The sequence below is a fragment of the Mastigoproctus giganteus genome, chromosome 5 (genome assembly GCF_048544385.1).
Source record: "Mastigoproctus giganteus isolate SK-2022 chromosome 5, ASM4854438v1, whole genome shotgun sequence".
NCBI lineage: Eukaryota > Metazoa > Arthropoda > Arachnida > Uropygi > Thelyphonidae > Mastigoproctus > Mastigoproctus giganteus.
Window position 1 is genome coordinate 1,848,753 of NC_143579.1, and position 25,205 is coordinate 1,873,957.

General features: G+C 38.9%; 1 protein-coding gene across 1 annotated transcript in view; it reads left to right on the forward strand.

Annotated features, from left to right (window-relative positions):
* LOC150085126 (transducin beta-like protein 2) overlaps positions 1 to 25,205 on the forward strand; it is a 216,011-nt gene that overhangs the window by 155,373 nt on the left and 35,433 nt on the right. The window contains exon 8 of the mRNA XM_090373042.1: positions 12,616 to 12,801. Coding sequence (XP_090229168.1) covers positions 12,616 to 12,801 — 186 coding nt within the window. The remainder of the gene's footprint in view (positions 1 to 12,615; positions 12,802 to 25,205) is intronic.

A 25,205-nucleotide genomic window follows, 5' to 3' on the forward strand; every position in this document is an offset into this window, starting at 1 on the left:
ACTTGTAATAACTGAGAATCTTGTAATAACTGAGAGCAAAGTGGAGGAGAAATTGTTGAAGATAAACACAAGAAAGGCACCTGGGGTGGATGGGATCTATCCAGTTATATTAAAGGAGGCAGCAAAGGAGGTAAGCAAACCCTTAGCCATAATTATGAGAGCTTCCTTGGACTCAGGGGAGGTACCCATTGACTGGAGATGTGCAAATGTGACCCCAATTCACAAAGGGGGATCAAAGGCTGACACAAGTAATTATAGACCTGTGAGTTTAACTTCTGTTCCCGGAAAATTAATGGAGGCACTGGTGAAAGAAGCACTGCAGGATCATCTAGACAAGACTTCAGTTATAGCTAGGACAGAGCATGGTTTTGTTAAGGGGAAGTCTTGCCTGACCAATTTGATTGGATACTATGATGCAGTCACAAAAGAACTGGATGCAGGGAATAACTTTGATATTATATACTTGGATCTTAGAAAGGCTTTTGATACTGTTGCACATGGAAGACTGCTGCACAAATTGGAGCAGTGTGGCATTGGAGGCAAGTTGCTGCTATGGATAAAGGGGTGGTTGAGGGGGAGAAGACAGAGAGTGGTAATCAATGGACACTGCTCATCGTGGACTAATGTTATTAGTGGAGTCCCTCAGGGTTCAGTATTGGGGCCTTTATTGTTTTCTGTATTTATAAATGATATTGATGATGGTATATCAGGCTTAATGTCCAAGTTTGCAGACGATACGAAGGTTGGCAGGGTTGTCAAGGACACTACTGACACTATGCTGCTGCAACAGGATTTGGAAAGGTTGAGCAGATGGGCTTCGCGGTGGCAAATGAAGTTTAACATTGACAAATGTAAAGTACTACATATGGGAAACAGCAACCCCAGAGCAACGTATCAACTCTGTGGTACTACACTGACAGTGGTAGAGAATGAAAGGGACCTGGGGGTGGTGGTGCAGGCAGATATGAAGTTCTCTGAGCAGTGCAGACGAGCTGCAAGAGTAGCTCATGGTGTATTGTCAATGATATATAGGAATTTTTCTAGCAGGGATAAGGAGGTGATTATTCCCTTGTATAAGGCAATGGCCAGGCCACACCTAGAGTACTGTATACAGGCCTGGAGGCCTCATTTCAGGAAGGATGTAGAGCTGCTGGAACGAGTACAGAGAAGGGCAACTAGATTGGTGAATGGGACAAAGGGGTTCTCTTACGAAGAAAGGCTTAAATTTTGCAAATTACAGTGTCTGGAAACTAGGCACCAGCGGGGTGATCTGATAGAGGTGTACAAAGCCTTGAATGGTTTGAGCATGCTCAATGCTGATGGGATTCTTCCTCTAGCTCAGAAAAATCACCTGAGAGGGCATAAATTCAAATTGAGGAAAGACAGATGTAGGATAGATGTGCGGAAATTTGCCTTTAGCCAGCGGGTGGTTGGTGGGTGGAACAGACTTCCATCCCTTGTCGTGGAAGTTGATAGCCTAAATAAGTTTAAGGCTCAGCTGGACAGGTATTTCGAACGAACAGAGGGGTGAAGTGGAAGTGGTTATTTTTATTTATTTATGTTACTTTTTTTTTTTTTTTTTTTTTTTTGGCTGATGCTGCATAAGCTTGCTTTCTTGCATCAAATGCCTCTACTAATGCTAATGCTAATGCTAACTTTTAAAAACTAGAAGACATTTCGGAAAAGATTTTTAAGAAGCTTCTTTTTATTGTCAGGAAATTGATATTTGAAACTTATAGGGCTTTCTAACTTTCCTTTGTTGTATATAAATAAAATCTAAATGTTTCAAGTTTAATAAAATTTCTTTTTAGTGAAACATCATAATTAAATTCTCATCACATGACTCTGCTGTCTAAGAAATAGTACCTTTTCTTTTATCATCAGGGATTGTTTTTTTTTTTTTTTCTTCTCTCAGCTGATGCTGTATAAGCTTGCTTTCTTGCATCATATGCATGTACTAATGCTAAAGATCTTAGGAATTAAAATATGGTAAAATCCCTTAATAATGCTGCTATCTTCTCTCCTCACCTCTCTTCTGGTCCCATAGTCAATCCTATGAAGTACCATGCATTTTTCATTATTTATGGTGCTCCTATTTAATATGCTTTCCCACATAAATGATAGCGGTTAATTCTAGAAACCACAAATGGTGCAATCTGTTTATTTAATAGAAGTGAGTTTTGTTTATTTCATATTGAACTCAAAGCCCTGATAGTAGAAAGGTCACTCTTTACAGCTCACTTTGCTTGCTTTCCTCGCGTTTTTTTTTAATTTCCGTGTTTCATCTGCTTTTTTATTGGCACATTGCTTTCAGTGTTTAAGTATTTTAAAAAGTTTTCATTATTTTTAATAGTATGCAAAAAAACAGGTTGAGGGTGCCAAAAAAGCAAGTATAGTACATTAAGTGTGCAGACGTTCAGCTTATATATAAACCCTTGTTCATTTTTTTTTTTTTTTTTTTTGTTTTTTTCCTTGCTTTTTCCCATTATATATGGGGTCAGTGTTGTTATTGTTTTGGCATGCAATTTTTACGGCCAGATGCTAACCCTCACCCTTTATCAGGGCTGAGGATATGCGGTGGTCATTCCCTGATGCAGTGCGTAGCACACGCTTCTTGATTAGACCCGGGTTCGAGCCCGTCACCACCAAATACGGAGGATGCGGAAAGGTCAGGGAATGACCACCGCATCCCGGAGCAGTATGGCCTTAGTTGCTAATGCTCCTAAAAACCAAATAACAGACAAACAGACATTCCCTGACCTTCCGCATCCTACGTATTTCGTGGTCACGGGTTCAAACCCTAGTCTAATCAAGAAGCGTGTGCTACGCACTGCTGCTCCTGCCCACAATTGGGCAGGAGCAGCAGTGCGTTATTCTTACTGGAGGAAATAAATCAGTGTGTGTGTGTGTGTTTCCATTTTCCCACAAGTTCCTGGAGGCTATTGCAAACATTCCACTGGTCCTTGAGGCTTTCACAGACATTCTCTCAGATATGCCACACAATCTGTGCTTGCTACCTGGGAGTCTAAAACCCAGATGGAATTGATATTCTGGTTACACTGAAGCCAAATTTTACACTGAAGACACCAAAGAAGACCTAATTTTGGTGAAGTCCTTGCACCTTTACAATGTGGGACTGTTAGTAATCTTGGGTATAACTCCCATGCGTAAACACACTACAGGTGACCCAGGTATGAACCAATGTAGGCAGGAGTCTAGGTGTGGTACCCACACCACATGGAGAAATGCCATCCCTCTGTGTTACCAGGCAATACTAGGTGGTAGATGACTCTCATCAACCAGTGCAATACCACTACATTGCTTATTGGAAGCTTGAAGTGGTGAAACCCATGTTTAGTCTCCAGAGCAAAGTTCCAGTCCCACAATGATTGATGTCTTTTGAGGATATGAACACCATAGCGAGATCCAAACTTCCTTACATTTCGAGGGTACAGCTCTAAAACGGTGTTCGCAGGCTGGCTGCTAGTTAGTTCACCGGACTGAACCTATTGGTAACTCTGTAGGAGGCTTCCTGATCAACTAGTGTATAATCTTGCTCCCTGTAGTCTGTCAGATAGTTTTTTTTTTTTTTTTTAGTTGTTGGCGCATCAGCTTCTATGGCCATATCGCACCTCCCAAAGTTTTTGCATTTTACTGTGATCCAAGCCTGAGGCGGGAATCGAAACCACGACCTTTGGGTTACCAGGCAGGCACTTTACCTACCTGGCTAGCCTGGTCGACCAGCTGCCAGATAGTGATTGGAGGGAGTCTGAGTAGTGTGTATGTGGGAAGGGCATTGTCGAGACCACGTTATTTCAAGGATCTGGGTATATTCTTACCACGTGCATGCCATATCCAAAATTTTCATTACTTCATTCAGCAGGTGCCATCCCACTTTTTCTTATGAATTGTCAAACTAATTGTTTGACAATTCATAAGAATTAGTTTGACAATTCACCATGAATTGTCAAACTAATAGAGTTAGCTTATCTGTGAAAATATCTAAACCTCCAAAACACTTTTTAGTTCATTTCGCAAAATACACGTGGTCTTATTTCGAATTGCAAGGATGTCCATTTCCACTTACAGTCTGCCAAACCCCACGTACTTTTTCTGACAGAATCTCAGTTATCGGTTGATTCAACCGCTGCTTATCTCAGTTGCCCAAATTATTCTCTGTATGATTCCTTTCGCCTCCGAGGTGGTACTTTTGCATATGTCCATTCTGATATTCCCTGTCAGAGACTTGGTAATTAAGAATCACCTCTATTTGATCTTCTCTGGCTTAAAATCTTTCTCTCTATCTCATTTTGTCATATTCATCTGTGTCTCTACCGTTCTCCCAACTGCACTAATCACTTTAAACTCTTTGACTTCCTCCCTTTGCAACTTGACTTTCTCCAGTCCAACTTTCTTAACAGTGCGGTAATTTTCCTTGGTGATATTAATATTCACAACTCCATATCTAGGAAATAAACTCATACACCGACCATTGAACAAAATTTACTGTAACTAAAATTTTTACAAATAGTATAAAAACAAATTATTTACAATAAACTAATAATTGTATACTGCGGAATACTAAAAACTGTAATAAAAGATCGTTTACCATAAAATAAGCTAAAATATAAAATTAAAAGCCTGGAGCTTTCAAGAGCGTCAGCTCTCTTCTTCAACAGTAATATAACTTTCTGCAACATCTCCTTAAATAGCAGGTTCACGGTACCTCCACACGTGGTATTTCTCCACGTGGTTCAATCGGCACATGGTCAGAACCGGAAGCGGAAATGTCTCGGGTACATGGCAAATAAAATCGTTCATCCGAACTTAATACAATTGTTTCAAAAATAGGATGAATACGCATGCCTCTATCTCTATTCATGGTATTCTTACTGGATGAACCAATCCGTAAACCCTCGAGCCATTTGCGCTCCCAGTATCCGTGTGTACGATCCAAAATAATAGCGTCCTCCGGGGAGATTTGATGCTGCTTCTCCCAAAAACGTTCGGCCACAGCAGACTTACTGTAATCAGCGGTTCTTATAGCATTTAAATGTTCCCCCAGCCGATCCCTAAGCCGTCGTTTTGTTTCCCCCACATAACACTCCCCACAATCCGGGCATTCTATTCTATAAATAACTCCACTACTGAGATCTTTTGGTATACAGTCTTTGACCTGAGACACAGCTGTGCACAGCCTCCGCCCAGGAAGCTGTACACAGTGTGTCTTATAACCCCGTAAAATTCTTGCCAGATGCTCAGTAAGGCCCGGATAGTAGGGGATGTATGCGGTAGCTACCGGTACGAATGACTCCCTACGCTCAGACACCCCTCTACTATATCTATCCAGGATCCTCTGGAGGTATCCGCACTTTCTAAGTTCTGCCGTGACACGCTAAATTTCTTTCTCTTTATTCGCAGAAGTGGTACAGTGTGATCTTACTCTGTCAAATAAAGCTTTTGCTACACTATTCTTGTATTGTCCAGCTTGTGCTGAATTATAGTGGGTGTATTTACCTCTACACATGGGTTTTTTAAAAACTGACGTCTTAAGCCTAGAACCCACCCTAGAGACCAATACATCCAAAAACGACAGAGTACCGCCCGTTTCTGCCTCTGAGGTAAATTGTATAAATTGGGAGAAGCTATTAAGCCAACAAACGGCATCATCCTCCCTCCCCTTCTGGACCAGGGCAAAGGTATCATCAACGTATCTTCTCCAATTCCTGATAGGAAACGAACACCCACTAAAAACCCTACTTTCCAACTCCTCCATGGCCAAGTTGGCCACGGTGGCACCGCGAACCTGCTTATACATAGTTCCTTGAAATAACATGGTAGTGCTAGCTAGACATAATTCTACCCCGGTACAAATATCTTCCACACCGAGTAGTGATCTATTACCAAGTGAGGCATCCCTGGTCAATGCCATTTTTACACAATATACTGCATGATTAATAGGAATACATGTAAATAAAGATACATCATCAAAACAGATCATGCTCTCATCATCATTTATAGTCAAATTCCCCACAAAATTCACAAACTCTCTACTGTCCTTAACAACATACTCGGACTGCTCCACTATGGGTGCAATTAATTTGGCCAAATACCCTGATAGCGCATAGGAAGGACTCCCTATAAATGAAACTATAGGTCTCAAGGGTACTTCTGTCTTATGAATTTTTGGCAGTCTATACAATTTTTCTGTTTTAATTTCTGGAGGGTATCATACGGAAGTGTTCTACGCACTATATTGAGGTAAACTCCTCTTATTATTTTACTAATATTAGTTTTTTATATAATAATGGTGTAAAAACACCATAGACAACTCTAAAATGAAAAAACTACAATAATAGTGTAAAGGGCATCATTCAACTGTATCTCATATTGTGCTCATCCTTCCCAATGAGTTACCATGTATTGCACAACTTCGAATAAGTAACACTTCACTAATAGAGACTATTGTTACTAATAGGACTATTGTTATAGTCTTATTAGTAACAATAGAACTATTGTTACTTATTCTCAGTGGTCACCACCACCCAGACAGCACTGTTTCAAGGCTTGTTGGCCTTTCATTGAGTGAGCAGGCTTTGATTTGATTTGATTTTGGATTTTATTGGCGCATTAGCAACTAGGGGTATAATGCGCCAAGACCAAAGTGAGCAGACATCTTGGTATTGCAAACATGACAACCCAGTTGTGAAGATAATCTCATAATATGAGAGGTGACAAAAGGTGTACATGATAATGTTTAAGTAAGACTAAATGCAACTGGGAATAATATTTTTAAGAGTAGACAACTCTTAAAGGAAAAAAATGAATTAGATAGTATGATGTTGTTGTTGTTTGGTTTTTAGGAGCATTAGCAACTAAGGCCATAAAACTGCTCCAGGGATATGCGGTGGTCATTCCCTGACCTTTTCCGCATCCTCCGTATTTGGTGGCTCATGGGCTCGAACTCCAGTCTAATCAAGAAGCATGTGCTACGCACTGCTGCTCCTGCCCATCTGGCCACGGAGGCACCTTAGATAGTATGAACCAGAGCTGTAACGCTCAATACGTTATATGGTGATATCAATATTTGTAAAATAATAAGAGAAGTTTACCTCAATATAGTACATAGAACACTTCTGTATCGATTATCTTTAATCAATTTCTTAATGCCTATAAATATTCAACGACGGAATCTGCTTTAGACTCAGAAATACAAATATTAACTAGCAGATTCTTAAACAGGGGTTATTCCATTACCACAATAAACCGAATTAGGGTACAAGCTAAGGATAGGATACTAAATACTACACCAATCAACAATAGTAATATCAAAAATTACTTTATTTCTGTCCCATATGTTAAACAGTGGCACAAACAGCTTAACAGATTCTTTAAAGATAACCGAATTTAAAATTGTAGCTAGGCCAATATGGAAGTTACACACTATACTGAACAGTCGCTCGGTTCTTTCAACGTTCGCAACACAAATTAATGATCTGGTATACAACATTTCTTGCAGTGATTGCGACTCGTCTTATCAGGGTTCAACCCGATTTTCTCTTAATATTCGTGTAAATCAACATGAAGCCTCGGTTCGTGCTTCTCGTTCAGCAGCGCCAGAATTAGTCTTTCATGCCATTAACGAAAAACATACTTTTTTATTTAATGAAGCCAAAATACTTAACATTCAACGTAATTATACGCGACTATTAATTGCAGAAACCGTTGAAATTAAATTACACGAGAATTCGGTTAATGTTCGGCGGCCATATTTGATCCCCGATGCGTGGACCTTTACGCGCATGCGCGAAGACAAATCTCTATTTAAGTATCAGGTTTAACCCGATTCAGTAATTTTCATTCCTGTGATCACGACATATGGTCGAAAAGCGTTGTCAGCTTCAGGAAGGAAAATCGTTTTGAATATTTTCGTTAGATTCTTTTAATTGCGTTAATTTGATTTTTAATTGTTTTAAATTGATTTGAATTGTGTTAAATTGATTATTTAATTATTTATATTCTATTCTAATTATTTATATTTTACTCTAATGTACCGGTAAGTTGTTGATTTTTTCGATTTTTCCGTTTTAATTTCTGGAGGGTATCATACGGAAGTGTTCTACGCACTATATTGAGGTAAACTCCTCTTATTATTTTACTAATATTATTATCAACGTAGAACATATTGAGTAGTACAGCTCTGATTCATACTATAAAAACCTAAAGATAAAAATTGGAATATAAAGATTATTTTATAAAATATAGAACTGTCCTTCATTGATTAACATTTAACTGCAGTGAGACATGACAATTTGGATCTCACCCTTTACAGTTTTTCATATGCTTTAAACCTGCCATTCGGTTCATGCATGGTTAATTTGTTAAAACTCTGCGAGATAGCACACTTTTCCTAATGTGCTCTGTATCATTTGGACATTTCAAGTAGGTGGCCTTGGGAAACTTGAGTGATTTTACCTTGCAACTACTTGGAACTGCCTAATAGATAATTTGGCTGCTCTACCAATTGCCTTTTTATGTTTCATTTATTATGTTCCAGACACAAAACTATGTGACAGTTCTGAAAAATACAGTAGGGCAAATATAAGAGAACAAAATTGTTTGAATTGATAAGAAAAATACTTAGGTAACAAACAGAAATTTTAAAAATTTATTAAAATCTTTATATTCCCAACAAGATACTCATATTATTGTAACTTTTACATTGAAACATTTTTAAAAATAACAGTATTAGTCTGGCCAGCGGCCTCGGGAAAACCTTTATCATACTGCTGCTTTTTTTTTTTTTTGTTTATATTTATCATTGAAGCCCATCAAACAAAACGTTTCACTTGCTGTTTTGAAACTGCACTCTGAGACCTGGTGTGCGACTCTCTCTCACTGGCCATTGTATTTTGGACATTTTGTGTAAGTGTCCTGGGGAATTCAAATATTATCATCATCATCATCCATTTTCAGTCCACTGCAGGATGAAGGCCTCTCCGGCAACTTTCCAGTTCCTTCTGTTTTGAGCACCAGCCATCCATTTACTACCCAAAAACTCATGAATTTCATCTATCCATCTCTGCCTTTGTCTTCCAGGTTTTCTTCTAGCTCCTCTTGGGTACCATTCTGTTATTTTCTTAGTCCATCTGTCATCATGTCTTCGAGCTATGTGTCCTGCCCAAGACCATTTCAGTTCTTCAGTTTTGATAAGAATGTCCTTTACTTGAGTTTGCTGCCTAATCCATGTGTTTCTCTCCTTATCTAACAGTCTGATTCTCAATATAATTCGTTCCATTCTTCGCTGTGTAGTTCTCAGCTTCTCTTCCATTCTTTTGGTGAGTGCCCAAGTTTCACTTCCATAAGTCATGGTGGGGAGTATACATTGATTCATTATTTTACGTTTTAGAGAAACTGGGATATTGCTCTTCAGTATGTGACTATATTTCCTGAATGCTATCCATCCAAAATTTATTCTTCTCTTGACTTCCAGCCATTTATCATTATTACAGCTAATAACTTGTCCCAGATAAGTATTATGACTCCACCTTTTCAATTACTGCCCCTTCAATCATTATTTTCCTTTCCGTGGCATACTTGTTCATCATTACTTTTGTTTTAGCCATATTCATCTTTAGTCCAAAATCCTTACTAACTGTGCATAACTGATTAAGATTTTCCTCTAATTCTTTGGGATCGTGGCTTATGACCACAATGTCATCTGCAAATCGTAAATGGTTTAGGTACTCTCCTTTCACATGGACTCCTTTCTGCAACCAGTCTAATCTTCTGAAAACTTCCTCAAGGGCAGCAGTAAACAGCTTCGGAGATATTGTGTCTCCTTGTCGAATTCCTTTCTCGGTTTTAAATTTGCTACTGTCTTTGTCTAGTCTAATAAAGGAGGTAGCACTCTCATATATTTTCTTCAAAATCATAATATGTGGGGTATCTATGCCTTGTCTTTCCAGTGCCCAAAACATTGCCTTATGCTGTATGGAGTCAAATGCCTTTTCATAATCCACAAATGCCAGGCATAATGGTGTTTTATATTCATTTGCTTTCTTCATTAGCTGTGATATTACGTGAAGGTGATCCATAGTTGAGAATCCTGTCTTAAAGTCAGCTTGCTCTTACTAACAGATTAGAAAGTATTCTTTCTAATCTGGTAGTAATGACCCTTGTGAACAACTTGTAGATGTGGGATAACAAGCTAATTGGTCTGTAATTTCCAATTTCTGATTTATCTCCATTCTTATGCAGCAAAACTATGATTGCATTATTCCACTGCTTAGGCGTCACACCTTTTCTAATGCACTTTGTGAAGAGCCTTGCCAGTTTTTGTGTTATATCTCTTCCTCCCAATTTTAACAACTCTCCAGTAACTTCATCTTCCCCCGGGGCTTTCTGATTCTTCATTTTCTTCAATGCATGTTCTACCTCATCAAGAAGAATATCGGGTAGGTCGTATGTGTTGCTACTTTGCAATCCATCTTCCCCACTGCTGGCATCATTCCCTCGCTCCTTGTATAATTCTCTATAGTAGTATAGTAGTCTTCTGCTATTTGAATTATGCCTTCTCTGCTGTTTATAAGTACACCATCGCTATTCTTCAGTTTTAGTATCATTTGTCTTTCTGTATTACTGCTCATGGCTGCTGATTTAAATCCTTTGTTTTCCCTTAATGCTTGTTCTACTTTTGTTGTGTTAAATCTTCTTATGTCCTCTCTGAGTCTCTTTCTAATGGCTTTGCATAACTCAGTATACTCAATTTTCTCCCTGTCAGTGTTTTTCTTGCTCTTTATTTGCCATCTTCGGTTCATCATGACAAGTGTTTCTTGACTAATTTTTTCTTCTTTGGATTTCTTTTTCCCTATAGGTTTCTTGGGCTTTATCACTTTCAGAAAGTTGTAATATTCCTTGTCGATATCTTGGTCCTGAGCAGTCTGCAGAAGCTCAAACTTGTTCTTAAGTTCCAGTATATACTGCTTTTTCTCCTCCTCTGTTATCTCAAAGACCTTTGTATTGTTTACTCGAGTCAGTTTTTTCCTTTCCTTTCCTACATCTATATCAAGTGTACATCTTACCATTCTATGATCACTTCCAACATTTACCTTATTCAGGACGGTAACATCATTCACAATATATCTTCTGTTAGTGAGGATGAAGTCAATTTCATTAGTTGTTAATCCATTTGGACTCTTCCATGTCCACTTTCTGTTCACCCTTTTCTTGAAAAAAGTGTTCATTACTGACAGTCCTTGAAATTCTGCAAATTCCACAAGTCTTTCACCTCTTTTATTTCTTTCACCAATTCCAAAATTTCCTATAGTTCCTCTTTCTGCGCTGTTTTGCCTTTTTCCAACCTTAGCATTGAAGTCCCCATAATAATAGTGTAGTGGGTTTTCTGCTCATCTAGAAGACTCAATTTCGGTGTACATTTCTTCAACATCTTCATCATCATGGCTCGATGTTGGTGCATAAATCATTATAATCTTTAGCTTGTACCTCTTAGAAATCTTGAGTATTAGTCTTGACACCCTTGGTGATGTACTTTTGAATTCCAAAGTGTCGTTTTTAAAATCTTTATGGACTAGAAACCCAACTCCACCTTCACTCCTTTCACTGTTTCCATTGGTGTACAGCAGATTTCCACTTGATATAAGTGATTCATTTCTTCTTCTTCTTTCAGCCAAACCGTTGATATTCCAATTCACATTTTCTAATTCCTTTTCCAGCTCTAATATCCTGTCTTCACCGATGAGTGATCTTACGTTATAACAGGCCAAGTTCAGTTTCCGTGCATGGCAGCTTGGTCGTACCCAGAGATTCTTAGCACCCTCTGCTTCCACTCTGATCCTCTCGCTGCCGTAAGAGGGAGAGTGAAAACTGGTGGGGACTGAGGGCCATTTGTATTGTTGTGCTGTCGTATGCTAGAGGGTTTGGTCTTTTCCTCTTCACGCTGACCAGGCGTCTTGAAGAGAACCACTGTACACGTTTGTTGTCACCTAAGTGAAGTAACAGGGCTTACCATCGAGAAGGTGTGCATGAGTGGATTTTAGGGAGGCAGGCCAACCGGACTTCTCCTAAATCTTCTGTAATAAAGAGATATTAGATCCATCAGTGTTTTAGGCTGAGTGTCTGATAACACACAGGATACCTGTTCCCCTCTAAGCCCCAAATATTATCACACACTGCAATTATTTTTTCTTCATGGGTAAACCTAATTGCTATTTATCTTGCGCCATGCAACTTCACAAACTCATATAATACTGGAGAGATAAATGGTATAAACGTAACAAGTGGTATGAGAAAAGCATTTTGACCAAAACTCCCAGTATATATCTCATGGCAGAAGTGACCTCATTTTCTAATTGAGCTTTGTGACCTGTGTATTTAGGATTGCTATTTTTTATTGTTATTAGGCACTATAATAATAAAAAAAAAAAAAGTTTGCCGTCGCATATCCATTTTTATTTTAACATTACATCAGGTTAACATGTTGAAACCATCTTTACTATGGTAACATAATCTTCCATGGTTAAAAATTAAGCTTATGCTTAAAATTTCCTTTTTTTTAAAGTCTTGTTCTAATTAATTTTATTACTTTATATGTAGTTGAATATCAGAAAGGCCAAGAACCATACTTGATGGTGACTGGAACTTACAATAACGTCAGCATTCACAGCTTACTAGCTCTATCACCAGATGGCAGGACTATTGCTATTGCATCATCTTCAAATATTCACATTTTCTCTGGAATCACTGGTGAATCCCAGGTGAAATTTGAAGAAATTCATAATGGTAGGCAATTTGATTATTTTTTACAAAGATATACTTTTATTTGTATTATGCTTTCTGATTATTCTAGCTGCCACTTATTTAAAGTAAAATGTAGTTTAATGTGTGTGAAAGCTCGGAGTTCATTGGTGTTAATTTGGTCCATATTTATTTATTTTCAGAGTGGTTTTAAATTTTTAACTCTTAGTTTTCTGGTGTTGTGAAACGTCAGAAAAGCAACAAGCAGTAGCTGTTAGGCTCTTGGCATCATGCTCACTGTTCTCTCCATTTATTAACTGTTTTTTGTAATTGGGTAGCCAGTTTTCTTGACTGCTCACCGTGGATAATGGTAGATGGCTCTCAGTCTTCTCTACTAATGCTGGTGTCCCCCACTATTTTCCTTTTGTATATTACTGACCTTCTTCCATTGACCTGAAATCCTATCCATAGTTTTGTTGATGATGGCACCTTGTACTCTGCCTTCCATTTTGTGAAAACCCTGCACAGACAGCTTCAACATCTCAAATGTGACTACCAATTCTTTAAATGTTGATCCCCAGGTAATTCCCCAGTGGTGGGAGGAAAGACAATAACTTTCAATCCTTCTAAAACTCAGCAGTGACATATCAAAAAGGATTCTTCTGCTCCTATGCTTATCTTTGATGACACTTAGATTTATAATCAAGATCACATATCTTTGTTAGGGATTTGCTTGACTTCTGATATTTCTCTTGGCATAAGTACATCACAAATATTGCTTTCTGTGCATCTAAAAAACTGGATTTTCTCTTTCACTCTTGGTGTTACTTTTCTTCTAAACAACTACCTGTATAAATCACAAATCTGAACTACTGTGGAATGTTGTTCCCACCTGTGGGGCAGTGCTTTCCATAACCTCTCTCAGGCTTCTAAACTCCATTTAAAAAAGTCAGGTTAATTAATTACCTTTTACTGCCCATCTCTAACAAAGTCTCTCTCCACTCTCTGTCTTGTAGACATTCTGTTTCTGCTGCATGCATTTTCTATAGATACTTTCATGGGCACCGGCCTTCCTAATTGGTATATAAAATTTCTGCTCTCGCTTCCAAACCAGTCCAAACATCAGCTGCAACCAGTCAGCATCCTTTTACTGTCCAACTTCAAACTCACAGAACCAACTTTTCTTTTTCCTCATTTATTCCTTCAACTTCCATTTTATGGAACAATCTACAGAAATTCAAATCTATTGTCAACAAGTATCTGCTTTCATCTTGTCAGCCTTCAACCCCTGCATGGTACTAAGTACTATAGGTTATAATTTCTTTTAATATATATATATATATTTCACTAAACACAACGTTCTCTACTGTAGAACTTCGAACTTCACAATTTAGTTAATCAATTGAAGAAGAAGAAGAAGAAATCTTTATTGCATACAAAACGCATATGCCGTACATGGCTACAAGCCAGGGGTTTACAGTAAAGGTTAATACAAGGTAAAAGTCTAATATAAAGGTTACAAAGGCTAATACACTGCAATAAACAAGGATGAGATAGGAGAAAAAATAATCTTATTACTAATTATACAAGTGTAATGAAATGAAAGCAAATGGAAAATTTACATATGAACGTAAATACACAACAGCATGTTATCATGCTAATTTATCCTCCAGGGAGCAGTCCTCTTACAGTGTTGGAGTCATCTGAGCAGGCGCAGAAAGTTGGAGCAATGTAGTGAGGGATCCATGGGAGTGATGGACATGTCCTTGGGAGCAGGTTCTAATGCCCTGTGACATGGTCCTGAGAAGGAAGTCGATGGAGTAAGTTCTGCCTGTATTTTTTATCCAATGCGAAATTGTAGAGGTCGCCATCCAAGGAGTATACATACTGCAGCATTTGCACGGGTATGAAGCGATCGGATAACTTTAACCGGTTTGGGGTGGCCTGGAGGACTGGATTGGCCCAAAGGCTTGGGACCGGGATCCTCCAACCGCAGTTGGCCCAGAAGTCTGGGTGCGAAATAATGCCAACCATCATTTTTACAGAAAATACGAGTCTTCTTTCATGGATAATGGCAGGAAGACGTCTGATGTTTAGAGATGCTGCCATCTGGGTGGTCCTTCGTGCAGGGGGAAGTCGGAATTTCCATATGGCCCACTTCAATAGCCAAAATTCGCCCGCAAAAATCCGTCTTAGATGCGTTGCGGCAGTTGAGGTCCAGATTTCTGCTCCATAAAGAATGACCGGATAGACACACGTCTTAATATACCTGCACCCAACGGCCTGGTCATGGACATGCATAAGTTGTTGCTTAAGCATCCACCGGAGTCGACAGAATTTTTTTTGCAGGTGGTCTATGTGTGGTATAAAGGAGAGCTTCTGTTCAAAAATAACGCCCAGGTCGGTGTGTTGCTGCACAGCAGAAATCGCGGATCCCCTTATATTGGGTTGCACCATCATTGGATTCCATTTGAGCGAGAAAGTGAGCTGTTTCGACTTCTCAGGATTGATGTGAAGGCCGAAACCGGAGAGGAAGGCCTCGAGGTTCTGGATTTTATGTTCGATTACGACATTTGTATAGTCGGCAGTGTCTCCGGGGTTGATAACAGTGAACAGCTTTATATCATCGGCGAAGGTGATAATATCAGTTTGGCCCGTCACGAAAGGCAGAAGAACGGCTGAGAACAAAATACCAGAGAGGACCCCACCTTGTGGGACTCCAGTTGTAATATTTCTGGTGTAGTGTCGATTGGCATCGCGAACAATAATCGTCCTATTCTCAAGCATTGACTGAATGAACCAGAGCACGTCTCCGCCAATGAAGTAATACTCACGTAATAGCCTTATCAACGCGTGAACGGATACGGAATCAATTGCTCTCCCTGTACGAGGCACAATATGGCCAAAGTAGCCCTTGCACCAGAAACTCTCATAACAACAACAACCCCCTGTATGTTTTCTAGGTGGCATAAATGCACATACCAACTTTTGTGGGTTTTTTGAACGAAGATTGGAGAGGGTCAATGACAACCATCAGCTAGAGTTACTGAACATGGGTATATACATACATTCACTTCCCTAGACAATCTAGCTGTGCACTGGACTTTCCTACATGTTCCTCATCCAGTTATTTTAGCACTGAGTTTTGTTAACTGAGCACAACAGTGACCAGTTCCCTGCAATTTTCAAAATACAGATGCGAACAGAAATCACTATAACCAATGAATTACCTGGAATTTCACAAAACCATCTGAGAAAAATTTTCTAATCTAATTCAATTTGATAATCACTTAATTATTACTATACATATAGTAGAACAGTTATAGTAGAAGCCACTATACATATAGTAGAACAGTTACTTTGGACTGCTGCCAACATAATACCAAAATTAAATGATGTCAAAAATTATACAGGGTGTTTCAGTTAAACGTTTCAGAACTTCTAAGAGGGATAGGGTACATCCTGACAACTCGAAATCATATAGCAATGTGGGGTCGGGAATGCTTTCCTGAAGCGGTGTTGTACACAGAAGCACCATAAAGAAAAGAGACCGTAAGTGAGAAATCGTTTTAATAATACATGAAAAGAAGCAAAAGGTACATGGATTAAAGTAAGTCTTCGAAGTTTCTTCCACGGGCTACAATGCACGCCTCACATCTCCAACGCATGGACATCCGAACATTCTGGAATACTTCAGGCGAATTTCGAATTTCTTCGGCAGCTACTGCGATTCTTGCAACCAGCTCCTCAGCATTGTCAACAGGGGTGTCATAAACTAGCGATTTCATATGACCGTGAAAATTCCTTCACAAGGGAAGGAATTTTCAACACGCATAACGACCATATCTGGGCGGTCGAGAACCCGCATGCAATACGATTTTCGGTCAATGTATGGGCCGGTATTATGGGAGATCACCTCATCGGACTTTACCTGTTACCGTGTCGTCTAACCGGACCTATCTACTTGATCTTTCTGCAGCAAGTATTGCCACAACTTTTGAGAGAGGAACAGATTTCTGCATCGACGCAACAGACAATGTGGTTCCAACACGATGGAGCCCCTGCCCATTATAGCAGAGATGTTCGTAACTACCTGGATGTCACATTTGGTCAACAGTGGATCGGACGTGGTGGTCCCGTGCGTTGGCCTGCTCGGTCACCCGACCTATCATGTCTTGATTTTTATTTCTGGGGTCATATGAAATTGCTAGTTTATGACACCCCTGTTCACAATGCTGAGGAGCTGGTTGCAAGAATCGCAGTAGCTGCCGAAGAAATTCGAAATTCGCCTGGTGTATTCCAGAATGTTCGGATGTCCATGCGTCGGAGATGTGAGGCGTGTATTGTAGCCCGTGGAAGAAACTTCGAACACTTACTTTATCCATGTACCTTTTGCTTCTTTTCATGTATTATTAAAACGATTTCTCACTTACGGTCTCTTTTCTTTATGGTGCTTCTGTGTACAACACCGCTTCAGGAAAGCATTTCCGACCCCACATTGCTATATGATTTCGAGTTGTCAGGATGTACCCTACCCCTCTTAGAAGTTCTGAAACGTTTAACTGAAACACCCTGTATAATAGATAATATACACTGAGTGATCACTGAATTATGACCACCTACCTAATACTTCGTAGTTCCTCCTTTTGCTCTCAGTACAGCAGCTATCCGATGTGGCATTGATTCAACAAGATCTCGGAAGCGTTTGGGAAGCATGGCCAACCAACCATGGCAGCTTTTTATGTGGCTAGCAATGCAGGTATGGAGGTGATTGGTGTATCCAGATGCCTGATATGCCTTTCCATAGTGTCCCACAAGTGCTCTATGGGACTGATACTATCATCCAGTGATACGTTGTTCCACATGCACCAGGAGTTCAAGTTCCTGCCAGTGAAACATGCCCCACATCATACACCGGCTTGCACTGTTGATACCATGCAGTATGGATCAAGAGCCTCATGTTGTTGACACCAAATCAATATACGAACATCCACGGTGTGAAGTAAATAACGTGACTCATCCAACCAGCATACCTTCTTCCAGTCTTCTAACGTCCAACTTGCATACTCTTTGCACCAGGCGAGCCTTTTACGCTGAAGAACCTTGGTTAGGAGGGGATGCCGTAGGGGTCGTCTGCTGGTATAGCCCATACGTGCAAGTGTGTGATGCATGGTCATGCCAGATATTGTTCTGGGTTGGCCCTTGTTGTATTGGGTAGTCAATTCGCCTGTTCACCTGTACGAGTTATTGGATCCGGCGCTCACCTCTGACATCAACCTGCTGACCTTTGCAGTTTTGCCGTCGGGTCATTGTTTGACCATTTTGACACCAGTCCTGGTACACTTTAACAACAGTGACTCTCGAACACCTTACCAGTTCAGCCGTTTGGGAAATAGAGCCACCAGCTCGTTGAGCTCCCAGAATTTCTCCTTTATCAAAGTCCAATAAATCCTTCCTTTTACCCATCACTCTCGGAATTTTACTACCTACTGAACCACTAACACCTTATCTATGCTATGTAGGTTGACTGACTGCGCACTCTTGTACCTCACATGGTCAACAGTTCACATTCAGTTTTCATAGGGATGGTCGTAATTCAGTGATCACTCAGTGTATAACATATGATATATAATATAATAGACAAGAGATTGTTTGTTTTCTTGCCAAATGGAAGAAAAATAAAGCATGGAACATTTTTTCAAAAATGCCACTATAAACAAATCAAATCTGAAGCTTGGAAAGCAAAATTCGGTAAAGTATTAGGTTCAATCTACCATCTTCTAAAACACTAACCCCCAGAATAGTCCGGGGAAAAGTAACAACAAACTTTATCCTAAATCCTACAGTATCTTGGGAAGGAAAAGATCTGTCTTCTCCTATTGACATTGCTGAGTCATTATCTTAAATCCTTACTACCACCTCATCCTCTGCTTCTTATGAAGTCTCTTTTAATCATGCATAGAAGTCTATAGAACAAAGTAAGGTTGGTTTTGCCACTACTTGGTCATATTCTTATAACTTACTATTCACTATTATTGAACTCGATGAGGTTATCATGAATTCCCAAAATAATTCTGCTGGATCAAATGGACATTTATTATACATATACACCATTTTAACCCCAATTCCATATTCCCATTATTGTAATTTTACAACAGAATTTTCGAAATCCATATGCTCCTTCAAATTCCTCCATTCCTGTGTTGCTCTATCACATTCGTCTGCTGGACCATGTTTTTCAATGATATTCTCTCCAAAACCACTCTTTCTGAAGCAGTTGATTATTACACTTGATGTAATACTTTCCCAAGCAATAACAAGATTGCGGATAGCATCCAAGACATTCCAGTTTGGCTGCAAATTGTTCCTTCCTTCTGTGTTGCAGATCAAGTACTTTATCAGGTGGGATCTATATGCTCTCTTGAGGTTATAAATAATGCCTTGATCCAGTGGTTGCATAAAACATGTGGTATTGGGGGGGTAAAAACAACAGCCGTATATTTGTCACTTGAGTGTCTTAACAGAATGTGCTGTACAGCGGTCTAGAATCATCAAAATGTTCCTTTTTTCTGAAGCCATTCTTCTGTCCAATTTTGATAACCAAGACTGAAAAATTTTGACCATAAACCAAGCACTTCTATTGGCCTCATAATCACATGGAAGTTGGTTAACTGTTTTAAAACATCTTGGCTTGGAAAACTTACCAGTCACAAGTGGGCATAGTTTTGTACTGCCATCTGAATTGCAGCATAACAGAACAGCAAGTCTTTGTTTACTTAATTTTCCACCATGACAAGACTCTCCTCAAACAGCCAATGTTTTGTTTGGTAGCAAATTATAAAATAAACTTGTCTTGCCAAGATGAAAAATATCCTTTGCCTCATATTTTTCAAGGATGGACCGTACAGAATACAACCAGTCTGTAGCCTTTACTTTGTCGACTAATCCAGAGTCACTGCAAATATTTCGCGAAATGAAGTTATTCCTGTCTTTAGATCTTTGGAGCCAGCTACTGCTGCATTCGAAGTCGCCAATCCCATGTTGCTGAGCTAGATAATTTGCCTTTTCTTGCAAAATTGGACCTGATATTGGCAAATTAGATGCACCCATTTGTTGGTACCACTTGAAAAGTTTTGTTTCAAGCTCCTCGTGTTTTGCACCACGAACTCATTTCCTGTTTTTCATCGCTGCACCAGTGTCACGCACTTCTTCAAGTCTTTTTCAGTTTTTCAGTATTGTAGATAAAGTAGGTAAAGGGATGTTGTATTCCTTTGCAATGTCCATTTTACTGCTTTCCAGGCTTAATTCTGTCTGTCTACATTTTGTCAGACACTGCTAGATAAGATTTAATATAAACAAATTTTAAATTAATTTAAAGACAAAAGTTCTGAAAAAGACATCAGCTCAGATAAAATGGCACAAAAAATATATTGCTGTATAGGATAGCAAAAGACTCTGAACTGGGGTAACAATTGCAACTGACCTTATTCCCGTGGAGAGCAAGGGAGTTCATGTAAACAACTTAGAAAAACTTTTTATTCTTTTGTTAATTTAACAACTCATTCTTCAGAAATATGTTTTTCAGAGACATTGTAGCTACCATAAACTGCTTTTGTTTACACAAAACTTAATTTCTAACAAGTCAGAGCCATCCTTCGGGAAGTAGGGAGCCAGGTGGCCAGGGGACAATATTCAGATCACTCTGCCAATATTTTTATTAAATATACAAAATGACAATATTTATTTCTCACAGGGTGAAAAAGAACTTTGTAATACATATTAACTGAATTTTGTAATAAATGAATATATTTACATAGAAAAGCCTATCCTTTCACAGGGGGAATGGTATGTGCTTCATATAAACAAGTACTTTGTATAAACTGAGTTTGTGTTAGCGAGATTTTACTGTATCTTAATGGAATTAACCTGCAAAGGAAACAACTCATTTAAAGTCATGATTAGGGAAACAATATTGTGTTCAAATGGTTGTGATCAAAATGTATCTAATAATTGAGGACCATATTTTGTGATTAATGGATTTGACCAAGAGGTATGAAACAAAAGACATTTTCAATGCAGATGAAACTGTGCTTTTTCATCGTGCTTTGCCCACAAAATTATTAGTTTTAAAGGGGAGTCTCAATGCCGTGATTTGTATAATGCAAATGGTTTTTCTTTTTTGTGTATAAACACAAAAAAAAAGAAAAACCATTGATTATAAACAGTGCACTATGCCTCAAAAAAATAAACATGTCTAAACTCATGGTTGAATGGTATGCAAATAAAAATGCTTGGATGAGTAGTAAAATTTTCACTTAGTGACTAGAAAAGTCTGATGAGATTAAGAAAAGAAAAAATAAGAAAAATAGATAATGCACCATGCCATCAAAAAAATGTTGTATTGCCAAATGTTGCCATTGTCATTTATACCAGCTAATACTTTCAGTACCATACAACCTTTGGACTGAGATATCATTCATGCCTTTAAACTACATTATAAGAAACATTATAGATTTTGACAATTTTAGTGGTGGAAATTTTTTTTTTTTTTTTTTTTGTTATTTGTTGGCGCATCGGCTTCTGTGGCCATAATGCATCTCTCAAGGGTTTTGCACTACTCAGATCCAAGCCCGAGGCAGGATTTGAACCTGTGACCTTTGGGTTGCCAGGCAGGCACTTTACCCACCTGGCTAGCCCGGTCAGCAAAAGCGATGAAATGGATTCTGCAGAAAATTCAGAACAACTGATAGAGCAAATTAATCTCTCTGATTTTGAAAATATCAAAAAGGTATGACATGTAGTTCCGAAAGATACTATCAAAAAATGTTTTCAAAATTATGAAATTAATATGGAAAATACAAAAAATGACATACAAAAATGAAAAGGAATTAGTGCAGCTAGAAAAAGTGGCAGATTTTCAAGTACTTTTATGAATAGAAGTAAGAAATTAAACATTTTTAAATGTATTATGTGATTATGTGATTAGCATTAGTAGAGAAATGCAATGCAAGAAAGCAAGCTTATGCAGCATCAGCCAAAAAAAAAACGCTTTGATTTCACTCTTCCATTCGTTCCAAATACCTTTCCAGCTCAGCCTTAAATTTATTTGTGCTATCAACTTCCACAACAAAAGATGGAAGTCTGTTCCACCAATCAACTACCTGCTGGCTAAAGTAAAACTTCCTCACATCTGTCCTGCAACTGCCTTTCCTCAATTTGAATTTGTGCCCTCTTAGGCGATTATTCTTGGCAAGAGGAAGAACCCCATCAGCATTGAGCACACTCAAACTATTCAAGGCCTTATACACCTCAATCAGATCACCTCGCAGGTGCCTAGACTCTAAACACTGTGATTTGCAAAACTTAAGCCTTTCTTCATAAGAGCAACCTTTTGTTCCATTCACTAATCTTGTTACCCTTCTCTGTACTCGTTCCAGCAGCTCTACATCCTTCTTAAAATGAGGCCTCCAGACCTGTATACAATACTCAACCATTGCCTTATACAAGGGGATAATCACCTCCATATCCCTGCTAGAAAAATTCCTGTATATCATTGATAAGACACCATGAGCTTCTCTTGCAGACCGTCTGCACTGCTCAGAAAACTTCATATCTCACTGCACAATTATCCCCAGGTCCTTTTCATTCTCTACCACCCTCAGTGTAGTACCACATATTTAATACGTTACTCTGAGGTTACTGCTTCCCATATGCAGTACTTTGCATTTGTCAATGTTAAACTTTTCAGTTGCCACCTCTCACTCCATCTGCTCAACTTTTCTAGATCCTGTTGCAGCAGTGTACTGTCAATAGTGTCATTACAATCCTGCCGACCTTCATATCATCTAAAAACTTAGACATTAGGCCAGATATGCCACCATAAATATCATTAATAAATACAGAAAACAACAATGACCCAACACCGAACCTGGGGTACTCCACTAATAACATTAGTCCACGAAGAGCAGTGTCCATTGATTACCACTCTCTGTCTTCTCCCACTCAACCATCCCTTTACCCATAGCAGCAATTTGCCTCCAATGCCACACTGCTCCAATTTCTTCAGCAGTCTTCCATGTGCAACAGTATAAAAAGCCTTTCTAAGATCAAAATATATGATATCAAAATTATTATTTGCATCCAGTTCCTTTGTGACTACATAGTATCCAGTCAAATTGGTCAGACAAGACTTCCCCTTAACAGCCCATGCTGTGTCTGATCTATAACTGAAGTTTTGTCTAGATGATCGTGCAGTGCTTCTTTAAACGGTGCCTCCATTAATTTCCCTGGAACAGAAGTTAAACTAACAGGTCCATAATTATAGTAAACCCTTGATTTAACATGCTAATAGGGGAGAAGGGGTGTCCATCAAATCGATTGTTACCTGGGGGGGGCATTTTTTATTATTCTTTAATACAATAAAATAAGCTTTAATACAATATACAATACTGTAATATATAAAAATGGCGCCTCCGTAGCCAGGTGGGAAGGAGCAGCAGTGCGCAGCACACGCTTCTTGATTAGACCGGGGTTCGAGCCCGTCACCACCAAATACGGAGGATGCAGAAAGGTCAGGGAATGACCACTGCATATTCACGGAGCAATATGGCCTTAGTTGCTAATGCCCCTAAAAACCAAATAACAAATAAATAACAATATAAAATTATTAAATTTTAATAAAGAATATGTAATATTTACTCACCTTTTTGACGGTGTAGTTGAAGACTATTTTGCTGTGACCATAGTGGTAGTAGTAAAGTAGTCGTTATTCAGTATCTGAAGGTAGAGGTGAAGGGGAATCCTCAGCTTCAGATTTTTCTGAAATGTTCACATATGGAGGCACTGGTATCATCTGTTTGCTTGTAGATGGTTGAGCTGTACAAGCAGTTGGAGGTGAAATAGGAGTAGTATTGGTGAAGTTTGCTTAAAGAAAGCATACAGCTTCAGTTGTTTGCCACTCTGATGTTGTTTCTTAATAATGATCTCCCTGTATTGCCAAAAATGTTCATAGTAAGGGACAATTTCAGGGTCAGAAGATGTCCCTATGTAGTGGATGGCGATGTCACGAGATTTGTCATTTCAGACAGTGTAGGCCATACTGGTGTAATATGCTCTTCCTCAATGTCTTCTTCTTCTACCCCTGCTTTACCATATTGAACTTCACCCACAATTTCTTCTTAGTGAGGACTTGGTAGCCAGGATCACCTTCTTCATTTTCAAGCCATTTCAGAACATCATCTTCAGTTGTTTCCCACAGTTGCCAGCATTTACAAGGGTGTGCCAAAAGTCATTTGCCTTAAATCCATCAAAATCCAAATCCAGTTCAGTATTGTACAATAACTTCTTCCAACCAGTTGCCAAAATCAGTCTTCATCTCCTTCCAAGCAGTTGCAAAGTTAAAGAGTGCAGACTTAAAATGTTGTAGGCTCATAGATTCTGAAGTGTCTTGGCTCCTCTTGTGTCTTCTTCTGCATGTTCTTCATCTTCCAACACAACCATTACTTCTTCCAAAAAGTTCTTCTTATACAGCTTCTTCAGGCTGCAGTTATTCCCTGGTCCATTGGCTGAATAACTGATGTTGTGTTAGGAGGCAAAAAAAGACATTTAATTCTGCCATCCTTTCTAACTAACTTCTCAGCACTAGGATGAGCAGGGGCATTGTCAGAAAGCAACAATGCCTTTACATTATTGGGAGGAAATTTTCAGAGCATCTGTCTGGAAGTACCTCACATCAGGGACAAAATGGTTGAAGAACCAGTCAGAAAAAATCTCTGAAGTAAACCACGCATTCTTTGAGCTGGTGTAAATAACAGGCATTTGATTCATAATGTCTTTAAAAGTGCTTGATTTCTTTGATTTTTCTACCACCATGGGCGTCAGGCAATGCAAGCCAAGGCAGAAATTCGGTCCTTAACTTGTGACCAGGAGTGCTGTGTTCATGTTTATAGGCCAGTGTATTTCAGGAACAGCACGATAGAACAGGCCAGTTTCATTGCCATTGTAAAACTGTGATAAAATAAGGCCCTCAGATTTAATAAGTTCATTTATAAATTTTCTAAATGGCTCAACTTGTGAAGCGTCAAAGATTCACCACAGGTTTTCTTGTTCACAATGCCTTGCCTTTTTTTAAAACCCTAGAGCCACCCATCACTTGCCTTAACATTAAGTCCCATGTGTTTTCCAAGAGTTTCGTATGCAGATTTCAACTCAAAACTTTGTACATTAACACCACTAGATCTCTGTTGAACATACCACTTATACACAGCTTCTTCTAAGTTTTTATCTTGCACAACTTTCATGTGTTTTCTGCTTCCCTCTGTAGAACCACATTTAGAGCTATCAACACTGTATTTTAAAGAAAAATGTTGCAATTTGGCCGTTGGTTTGCAGATATCAGAAACAGTTTATTTTTTACGCTGTAAATTTCACAAACACGTGCTACTGAGACG